This window comes from Impatiens glandulifera, chromosome 4 (genome assembly GCF_907164915.1).
Source record: "Impatiens glandulifera chromosome 4, dImpGla2.1, whole genome shotgun sequence".
NCBI classification, from domain to species: Eukaryota; Viridiplantae; Streptophyta; class Magnoliopsida; order Ericales; family Balsaminaceae; genus Impatiens; species Impatiens glandulifera.
This window is the reverse complement of record NC_061865.1, coordinates 46,775,369-46,787,642: the sequence shown is the minus strand read 5'-3', so window position 1 is coordinate 46,787,642 and position 12,274 is coordinate 46,775,369. Positions and strand designations below refer to the sequence as shown.

The following is a 12,274-nucleotide window of genomic DNA, read 5'->3' as shown; positions in this document are numbered from 1 at the left end:
TAAATAAGAAAAATCATCAAGGAAGAAAATAAGAGTTTGTCTTACTCATAAGTAAATATTTTGGTAGAATTAGATAATAGGTATCAGTATAGAAATAAACATTCTGAAATCCTAGATAAAGAATTCTTTTTGCCTAATTTTAATTTTAATATATTATTATAAAACAAGTCTCAATTTAGTTCAACGAAATATGATCTTATATTTAGGTTATCTTTCAAATATCAAATAAATTAAAGAAAGCGATATATTTTTTTTTTTAATGCATATTCACATGATATGTTCATGTGATAATTAGAGATGATTAGAAGACTTATTGGAAAGAAGAATATTTATCATTCTTGTTTCATTCTAATTTGTAATTTTTTTTACTACCCTTCTTGACCGGTTGGATTTTAAGAAATCTCGCTGGTCATCATTTATACCATATTATTTAATTAAATATTTTTTTATAATAAAATTATATAAAATAATTTTTATATAATATATATTATATTATATTAAAAATGGATATTATTATAAAAATATAAACATAAAACTATTATAAAATATAAAAATTAAATAAATATTTTAGTGCTATTATATATTAAAGTGTATTTATTAATGTTCGGAGTGAAATCAGAAAATAGTCAGGCGGGAACACAAATATCATCTCCGTCTTATTCATGGTCAACTACATGTCTAACTAGAAAAAATCGACACAAAAAAAAATCGAAGCCAAAAAATTAATTATGATCAGAAATTGTAGGACCTATTTTAATTGTTATCTTTAGTTGTATGTGCTCAAAGTTTATTATTACATTATGCCACTAAGAATTGAATTATTCATTCATAGCATCTTACCAGTTATATATATTGAATTTTTTATTAATAACATCTTACCAACTATATATATATTTATAGATATATTATATTTTGACATGTATTATGTTTATACAGGAATATATAGTGTATATGGGACACTTGAAAGAAACATTGGGTATCTCACCATCTCTCTTGCATTTCAATTTTCTAAAAAAAGCTCTGGACAGGTAATAATATTAATAATATAAACTTTTTTAAAATAATTATTTTCTCTCTCTCCGTCGTTAATATAATTTAGATCAAATTTATGTTTTATAATATTTATTTATTTTTTTCTTAAGAAGCAAATATTCGCCAAAAATTATTTACAGTTACAAGAATAGTTTCAATGCATTTGTTGCTCTATTAACAAATGACGAAGTTCAACAAATATCATGTAAGTTTGTTGATTATTTCTTATTTGTATTAATATATATATAAATAATATAAAAATATTATAAAGTTATCATTTAAATTCATCAATTTAATTATTTCAGTAATGAAAGGAGTAATATCTGTTTTTCCCAATAAAATCAACCATATACTTACAACAAAATCATGGGATTTTATTGGATTCCCTCAAACGGTTAAAAGAGAGAAAACGGTTGAAAGCAATATTATTATTGGAGTACTAGATACTGGGATATGGCCAGAATCGAATAGCTTTATAGATGAAGGATTTGGACCACCCCCAAGGAAATGGAAGGGTTCTTGTGAAGGACTAACTAATTTCACTTGTAATAAGTAAGTTATATTGTTTTTTTATGAATTATTTGAATTAAATTAAAAAAACACCAACATTTTATTTAATTATTTATAATATGTCCAAATATTAAAAAATGGTCAATCTAGGTCTATAATTTTTGTAGGAGTAAATAAAGTTTAATAAAAACAAAATGGTTAGATATTACCCTCTTCTTGTAGCAAAATAATCGGAGCAAGGTTCTACAAGAAAGATAGAGACTTCGAAAAGGGTGACATTAAGTCTCCTAGAGACACTGATGGTCATGGAACTCATGTAGCATCAATTATAGCGGGTGGCCTTGTTAGTACAAGCTTCTATGGTCTTGCTAACGGTACAGCTCGAGGAGGAGTCCCATCTTCGCGAATCGCGGTATATAAAGTATGTTGGTCAACCGGTTGCTTATATAGCGACGGTTAGAATCTTTAGTCTAGATCTTTAATCCTTAAATCTATATTCTTAATATTCTATGTCGATAAATTGAGATAAACTGTAATTGCGGAAACGTACCTGGATCTTGAATGAAGAACGGTTCATTAAGCCGTTCTTCGTTATTCTCTTCTTCTTGATCTTGGATCTGGACCTGAATCTGAATGTGGATCTTTTCGTTCTGGATCTGGACCTTGATCGGAATGTTTGATGTGGGTGGGGTTTAAGTCTTCCAACCCTATATCGATAGCCTTCTTGAGAGTTCTTGAGAGATGAACTAAATCCTTATTGTTCGATGAGAGAAATAAATAGGCTGGCTATCTATATGGGTTGGGGACCTAGCCCTAATATACCCATTTATTATTCGGCCCATCAACGAAATAATGAATGGTATTTCTGCTTCTACACAAATATGTCCCCATATTTATTATAGATGTCCAAATAAGCCCATATCCTTTATACTTTAATAGATCACTTTATTTGGGCTTTAATCTTTATTATGATAACAACTAATATACAATTATTAAATTATATATGTACCCAAATATTGGAAATAATTCCAACAATCTCCCACTTGGGTCATATAATATTTCCTTCAATTGTATATTATAACCTTAAGAGCTCAAAATATTGTTATCATTACAAATACATCTATATCAATCTCGTCCATCAATTATAACAACATAGGATTAAAGCGGTTTTTTGTTACATTAATTCGTAACTAAACCCTCAATAGTCACATATGTCAATACAATCAAATGACATAGATTAAACATGGGTGTGTAGTGTGGATTAACATGTAGTGTGATCTTTAACATGTCTAATACCAACTGGTCCTCCTTTATTCCTTATAGAGATCAATCTGAATAACTTTAAAATCTTGATTTTCTTTAAAAACTAAATCTTTAATTTCTTTAGAAACTAATTCTTCAATGTGCACATAAATTTCAAATTGTATCTATACAAGCATCACAATACAAACTCCCACTAAAACTGTATATCATCTAAATATGTAATATCCATATGAACAATATGTTCATGAAAGACCTCGGATAGCAAATATTTAGAGAACGGATCCGTAATTTTAGAGTTTGTCCAAATATGCTCAATAAATAAATAAACATTCTGAATTCTTTATTTTCCAAATAGTTCGACTTAGTCAAACTCATATTACTATTAAAGTAAAAGAACTGCAAATTATTGTCACGTAATAACTTTAGTGGTCTTTCTATATCATTCATAATTTGCAACCTCGTGACAAAATTTTGCAGTCATATTCTTTAATTGGATACCACAAAACACCTAATAAATTCTGCCATCAACTTGAAATAATTCGAGTGTCTACTTAACACTCTTCCAAAAATTAATTCTTTAAACTAAAATGATGTGGCACGAATTTTCGACTGTTTTAGTATCCAACAAAATTCGAATCAATATACCAAATGATCTCTATCCGATTCGATTTCACTATATGAGTATGCAATGTTTTGTTCTTAAAATATCACATTAGTTGTTTGGTTGCTTTCTTAATGATCCAAACCAGGATCCTTCAAATATTTGTCCAACATCATAAATATTCTTAATTTCTTGATTCATATAATTTAGAGCATACATTAAACTCTTGTTTAAGGAGTATTATGTATATATATTTATTTTCAAGGCTAATCTTGAAGTACTTATGAGACTAAATTTATCTCTAGATCTTTCAAAATATTCAATAATTAACATCTAGAAATTCTTTAGTCTAGTTTATTTTCTTTAGACCTATAAGGCCTGACCTTAACTGGACAACCCCAAAAGAATTTACTAGTTGTTTTAGTTGAATCTTTATTCCATATATAAGTTGTAATTCTTAACTCTTCCTTCCAAATGAATCAATTACATGAAGATATTTCATAAATGTTTGTTTCCAAATAAAAAAAGTATCTAAAGTAATTCTTTATTTCTTCATCTTTAATATGAATTGTCAATGCCCACGCCGATGTTTCTTTCATCATCAATTGACTTTTGACAATTAACTCAACCGTACATCAACACATTTACTTTAGTAATACTGAAGTTACCATTAAATGTGTATGAGTACTGAAGTTAAATTACTCTTAGAACAAACAAAACAAACTATAATATGTATTCTTTTATGCACCACTTTCTTTAGTAATTTTCTTTTAGGTGCAATATCTGCAATTCTTACAACTTCATTTCTTTATTATGTATTAAGGTATTTGCTAAGTGAACACTATTTATGTTATTTTTGTTTCAATCTTTTATTTTTCTTACACACAATTGATGTGAGTTCATATAGAGACTATGTCTCCCTTTAGACAACTACAATTCACATCAATTAACTTAAGTGTAAATAAGAAAATCCAAATTAGATGCATGAGAATACATTATTGTAACTCTGACTTTAATGCATTACTTTTGAAACAAAATAAAACATATATTATTTATGAAATCTTTATTCTAATAATACCCTTAGCAATTTTAACCATTTTAGATATAATTCTTAAAAATACAACAAATTCTAAATATGTCTTAAAAATTATATCATATAAAATGAACTTAAGATGTTGACAAAAAAATAATCCGTATAAGCAGAAGTGTTAACTTGATTAGATAACAAAATAAATGAACAACCATACTCACAAAATTTTAATAATCACATAAATTCAAAATAATGGTACGTCTCATCATAAGATACCAAACGCAACATTAATATTTAGTCTTTGGACATTAAATATTAACTTGCAAACGGTACTCTTTTGTAGTAATCAAATATTAACAATAAGTCCTGTCAAATAATTGGTTATCTTTGGATATTCCAATTATTCACATGGCCCACCGAATAATTGTTACATATTTATTACCACATGTGCATAATGTTATTCTGACCAATTATTTATCTTCCTTTGGGCCGATTAAATAACCGCATGAAATACATACACACTACCTTCTTAATTTATAAAACATATTAACCTTCACAAGAGAGCCTACTTTGGTAGGATGTTGCTTCAATTAATTGATTTAATAAATTAATAACTTATGTACATACTTTAAGTGTGTAACTCGACCAATTATTAAACTTCCTTTTGTCCGATTAATAATCGCATAGTTACAAACACAACCGTCTTAATCTTATAAAACAAATATGTTCTATAAATTAATAATTTGTACATTATTTAAATTTGCAATCCGACCAATTATTAACCTTCCTTTGGGCCGATTAACAACCGCATAATTACAAATTTAAGTGGGCCTAAAATTGTACCAAATTTTGAATGTGTTATTAACACCGAAAATCCGAATGTTGTTTTATGTATCAAAATTGCATAAATTCCATATGTGTTACACAAAACAAATAATTGTGATTTTACTAATCACTTAATTATTTCTTAATATCAATCAACACAATATATACATAAAGACCGAAATATGTATATATATTTGAATGTGTAATATAACATGATTGATTATTCATCCAAATATAATAAATAATTAAATAATCAATTACACAGATTACTCAAAGTTCTAAATTTATCAATTATTAGGTTAATTGATTTCCTTAATTCTAAATAAATAACTTAATTCTTGATAAATAAGTTATTGATATTTATTTATTCTTTAATTGTAAATTATTATTATTAATAAAATAATAATCTCTTTATTCTTGTCTTTTCTTAATTTCTGAATATATTTATATAAATTGACTTTTTCTTAATTTCTGAATATATTCCATACATGAATTAAGTCATAAATTAAATGGATGATACATCCGTTTTTATACTAATTCATTAAATATATTACAAACTTAATGTAATCAATATTTATAAAAGATTATAAACATGATAAGTAACTATTTTTCTTTACTTAATTCTCAAATCATAACCTATATCATAGATATATATTAATGTTTTAAAATTCTAGAATTCTATAATATATTTTACTTTATTCTTAATTATATATAAATGTATTAATACATTAACAATTATTTCAGGAATAAATATTTATTCAATTTTTAACTAATTAAAATAATATTATCATTATTTTAATTCCTTAAATTAATTATAATAAGTATAATAATTAATTATTATTCTAAAACTGAATTCTTTAATTCTTTACATAATTATATAATTATTATTATTTTAATTCCTTAAATTAATTATAATAATTAATTATTATTCCAAAACTGAATTCCTTAATTCCTTATATATATTATTATTATTATTTTAATTCCTTAAATAAATTATAATAATTAATTATAAATTATTATATAAATTATTATTCTAAAATTCAAATTTCCTTAATTAATTCGTACTCAAAATATATATAACCGAAATATATATAATATATTTATTAATATCTCTTTAATTATCTAATTAATAATAAATAGATATTAATTTGACCAATTCTTTAAAAAAAAATTCAACTTCTTTACCATCCTTAATTCCTTACATACTTATATAATTATTATATAAATTATTATTCTAAAATTCAAATTTCCTTACTTAATTCGTACTCAAAATATATATATATATATAACCGAAATATATATAATATATTTATTAATATCTCTTTAATTATCTAATTAATAATAAATAGATATTAATTTGACCAATTCTTTAAAAAAAAATTCAACTTCTTTACCATATATTTATGACTTAAATTCAGGTTATTAATTTGAATTATTATTTTCAAATTAATAATTAAATCCAATTCTTAAAATAAAACTTTTCCATCTTTTTTATTCTTTATGATTCTAAAACCGTTTATTCTTTATAATTTCTGAAAAATCGTTTAGATGTTTAGAGTCTTTAATTCTTTACTATAACATATAATTTAATAAAGATCGTTTCTAAACTGTTCATCTTCCTCATGCTTTAACAAATATTCTTTAACAAATCCTTTTCAATATTTGATATCTTTCTTTATAACATATGATCAGTTCTTTATTTTAACTTCTTTATTATATCTTTCTAATTAATTAAATATTCATATATTATATTAGATACTTGATGTCTTTTCTTTATTTTAATCTAATCCAAAATTTTAGATTAATATATACATCAAATATTGTTGTTACTATTCATTAATTCATTCTATCATTATCCGTTCTAGCCAAATTAGATGAAGAACATAACTAGCCAAATTAGATCAAGAACAAAAAAAATGTCTAATCATATTCTTAAAAAATTCTTATTAAATCTCAATAGATCGACATAGAGAGGCTCTGATACCACTTGTTAGAATCTTTAATCTAGATCTTTAATCCTTAAATCTATATTCTTAATATTCTATGTCGATAAATTGAGATAAACTGTAATTGCGGAAACGTACCTGGATCTTGAATGAAGAACGGTTCATTAAGCCGTTCTTCGTTATTCTCTTCTTCTTGATCTTGGATCTGGACCTGAATCTGAATGTGGATCTTCTTGTTCTGGATCTGGACCTTGATCGAAATATTTGATGTGGGACTATAGGTAATGTTTCTCCATGGGCACTTACAGTTGCATCAAGCAGGACTAATCGTAAATTTATTACCAACCTGAAGTTGGGTGATGGTACAACATTTGAGGTGAGTTTTTCACTACCATTTCTTTTGTTTGAGCAAAGTCCGGATATAATGTGTTTTTTAGTCATTTAATTGTTTAGTCATTTCTCTAATGCAGGGAATTTCAGTGAACACTTTTGATCCTAATGGTTTCCCTCCTATAGTGTATGGTGATAATGTGAAAAAGAGAGGCTTCTGTATTCCTAGTGTTAGGTACTGCAAAATATTCTCTCTTTTATCTCTTTTAAAAACCGTTATTACAAAACATCCTAATATAATGATGTTATATATACTAGATAAGCTTATATATTTTAGCTTGTTTGTATGACATATATATTTATTATTTAGTTTCATGAGTTTTTTTTCAATAATATTGTTATTTAGAAACTAATTATATTTTGTAACCATTACATTCACTTTTAAAAAATATTTTAAATAATAAATTATATTAATTTTGTTATGATTTGATATAGATAATATGGTTAAATTAGATGGAATGTGTTTATGTAAGTGGTTTAAAAATGAAGTAATTAATGGATGAAGTTAATTACTTCTTTTTCGATAACATTATTTTATCAAATATAATTTATTTATTTAATTTTTAAAAAAAAAATAGCAAATAAGCTCAATTTGACTTCTTTTATTTTTTATTTTTTATGTTTTGATGAATTAATATCCAGTAAAAAAAACATAATTAAGAATTCTCTCTTTAGTAAATTAAATATTTCATTCCATTAATCCCTCTTGTCAACATAAAAACTAAACTATAATATATGATATAAAAATAATATAGATATTTGTAACTCATTAGGATAGTTTAAATGTTAAAAATCTTACTCATAAGAACACACCTACCATGATTTTACTGTGAACTCTTTAAGTTAAAATAATGATAATTAATGTAAGTCGTGCTACATCCTAAATTAATAATTAAATAAATGAATAAGGTTGTTTACATTTTTTAAATATAATTTTCATTTTGAATCTTTTAAAGTTTATGCGCATATTATAACATTATATAAATTAAATTTATTTTTTTCATTTATACCTTAAGCTTCCAAAGTTATTAAACCAAAGTCATTTTTCCTTGCTCTTAGGGTTTTATACTCTTATTGCTCTCATAAACTTGCAGGTCCTGCCTTCCAAAACCACTTAATCCACGGTTGGTAAAAGGTAAAATTATAGTTTATGACGAATTTAATACAGGAGAAGAAGAAGCTCTTTTGGGTGGAGCAGTTGGTATGGTGATACGAACAAATGTATCTTCAACAACTGCTAAGGTTTTTTCACTCCCAACAACTTTGGTTGGAGGTGAGGATGGAATACAAATCTTGAACTATATTAATAGAACAAGGTATAATATATATAGAAGAATTCTTCTTTTTTGTAGGATTTAATTTACTCTTTGATTTTTTATATTTTTTTTGGTGTGAAATAGAGATGCAACTGCAAGCATAATGAAGAGCTATGAAATTGTTGATGAGTTTGCACCATATACTTCACCTACCTCGTTTAGGGGACCAAATACTATAACATTTGGCATCCTCAAGGTTGTATAAGTTATCTTCATTGATTATACCCTTTTCTTTTACTGTAGGTTAAAAGATGGTGTCACATTTTTGTGAAAATGATTTTGATCAACCTCAATTACAACAGGAACTTTATCTATATAATAAATTAACAACAAAAAAAAGATTAATGTTATCTGTATTTATTTTGAGTTTCCTTGGTTGTGATTTTCTTAAACAAAAATAGAGATGTCTTGGTTGCGATTTTTTTAAACAAAAATAAGATTAGAAGTTTGACATTAGGAACCTATGCAAGATAAAATAAATATACAAAATTTTATTTCTCTTATTGTAGCCGGATTTGTCTGCACCTGGTGATAACATATTGGCAGCGTGGACACTTGCGAATTCTCCAACGAATCTAAAAATGGATAGAAGAAGAGTTCCTTATTCAATCAAATCGGGCACATCAATGGCCTGCCCACATGTTAGTGCCGCGGCTGCATATGTCAAATCTTTTAATCCATCGTGGTCTCCATCAGCTATAAAATCGGCTCTTATGACAACTGGTATTTATTTAACGTATAACTCACTTATTCTATTCAATTTCTTAAATATTATTTATATTTTTCTCTACAAAATTGTCTTGGCAGCATTCACCATGAGTGCAATGAAAACTCTAGAAAAAGAATTTGGTTATGGAGCAGGACTCATAAATCCTATAGCGGCGATCGATCCTGGACTTGTATATGATGCCAATAAAGAGGATTATATACAGTTCTTGTGCAGTCTAGGATATACCAATCAACAAATGCACTATCTTACGGGTGACAATAGCACATGCACCGAGTTTGTGAAACAATATGACTGGAATCTTAATATGCCTTCATTTTGCTTCCTTACCCTTCCATTGAAAAATTTTAAGGTCACATTTCTTAGGAAAGTTACAAATGTGGGCTTGACATCGACTACTTACAATGTCAAAATTGATTCTTCTGAGAAATTGAAAATACATGTTTTCCCCGATACAATCTCTTTCATGGGTGTCGGACAAACTCAATCATTCACGGTGACCGTTGAGGGAATAATTCCTCCATCGACAATTGTTAATGCTTCTTTGTCATGGGTAGACGCCACACATAAAGTGAGAAGTCCCATTGTTATTTATACATTATAAACAACTAAAATAATATATGAAACCTAAATAATGGGAAAACATTGATTTTATGATATAAAAATAAGGCAAAGATTAAAGAGAATATTCAAAATATGTGATTTTATGTTATTGTTGTGTCCTTGAATAATATTTTGTTTATGGAGACAATGTCTCCAAACTATGTTTGTGGTAATATACATTATATTATTTAGAGTTATCTTTACAAATGTTTTAAAATATAATTTAAGATGTCATTTTTTTCTCTACTACATGATATTCTTACCCATTTTAACTTTTAACACTCATTTTCCCACTATAATACTATCTTTTATTTTTATAATAAGGAGTACTATAATTAACTTAAAAAGAATCATTACACAATAAAATCCAAGGTAAAAAAACGATGAGAAACACAATAAAAATAACTAAAAGAGGTGCAATGTTTTGCTATCCAATCAGCCACCAAATTGACTTCCATTTGAATAAAGGTAATCTTGATTTCCAAATGATGTTGTGGTTGAAAGTTGATATACCATAGGCGCCCATTCTGTGAAGCCGAGATTCTTAGTGGAGCATATAGCATCGATCACATGCGTGACATCAGACTCTAACTCGACCATACTCCATCATTGTTCAATGGAAAAAGTGATTGCTCTTCGAAGCTGATGTGCTAATGCATCTGGTAGACACCCATATTTTTCACCCTAAGATTATAAATAAAGTTGTGAGCTTATTTAGATAAAATAAAAATGTTATAAATAAAGCAAACAAATTAAATGGTTTATATAATGAATGGTATCCATTAAATTAATTTGTAATTGATTGTTTGGTTTGTAGATGAAGTAAATAAGAATTTTTGTTGGAAATCAAACTCACCATAATCTCTTATCTATTTACCTATTACTTTTCTTTAGGCTTCTAGCAGGCCTGCCCAAGGACGGAGATAGATGTATGAACAGCAGGAGCATGAGCCCCTTTCCCCTCCTTGTTCATCTCACTACTTCTCTCTCCCTGATAAACATCAAACAAGAAGCACAGAAACCCTTCTCGAAAAAAAAGCTACTGATCTCTGAACCAAAGAAAGAAGAAAAATGAAGATGAAGACGTGAGGATCGCGAGGCCCGCAATGAAACAGCTAGATAAAGAAGATTGAGATATAATAAAGAAGAGGGGAAAATATCGCTTTGTGCAGAAGAGATTTTCAGGGAAGATCTCTGCTCGGACAAGTGACTATTGCATTACTCTTGGCTGGCTGTTACAACTTTTAATAGTTAAACAGTATATTTAGAGGAAAATAAAATATTGCAATAATGAGGAAAATATAATATTTGTAATAAATTTTATTAAAAAATTATGAGTTTTTTTTTTCTATGTTCCTCTCATTAGATAAGAAAAATAAGAGAGAGATAACAACTCTTTTAATTGTTTTTAACATGTTAAATATTTTATAGAAAATTTCTCTAAGTTTTGTGAGTGATTCTCGGGCCAACATTTGGTATCAAAGTATCACGTGAATGCCAAAAATCATCCGGTGAGATCAAATGTCGAAGGGTGCAGGATTATCAGGAGTGCAACAAAACAATGGCATTTTCCACTATCCGCAACTAACACACATGAACTACATCAGTTCGGTGATTCGTGTACAAGCTATGATGGAGGACCAAGGAGTGTGGGAGGCAGTCGAGTCAGTAGAAGGCACAAAGATTGATGTCCGCTCGATAAGAAGGCGATGTCGCATCTTCTACCAGCACTTTTGGAAGATCTTCTCATGCATGTGACAAATAAGAAGACGACGAAGGAAGTGTGGGACTGTCTCAAGATGAGGTTCATCGGCGCAGATCGTAGGAAGAATGCACGATTTCATACATTGAAGAGTGAGTTCGATAGGATGCATATGAACGATAGTGAGTCGCTCGATCAATATGATGGTCGACTCACATCCATACCGGTTAGGTACTCGAGCCTTGGAGAAACACTAAATGTTGTCGCGATAGTAAAGAAACTCTTCGACAACGTGCTAAAAAGTTTTATCAGTGTGGTAGTCGGCATCA

General features: G+C 27.4%; 1 protein-coding gene across 1 annotated transcript; it reads left to right on the top strand.

Annotated features, from left to right (window-relative positions):
- The first annotated feature begins 951 nt into the window (after positions 1-951).
- Positions 952-10,244, top strand: LOC124935243 (cucumisin-like). The gene is made up of 10 exons (XM_047475690.1): positions 952-1,028; positions 1,143-1,237; positions 1,338-1,584; positions 1,765-1,916; positions 7,489-7,583; positions 7,678-7,772; positions 8,692-8,913; positions 8,998-9,109; positions 9,423-9,636; positions 9,721-10,244. The coding sequence occupies exons 1-10, from the start codon at positions 952-954 to the stop codon at positions 10,242-10,244; spliced, it is 1,833 nt and encodes a 610-aa protein (XP_047331646.1).
- The last annotated feature ends 2,030 nt before the right edge of the window (positions 10,245-12,274 follow it).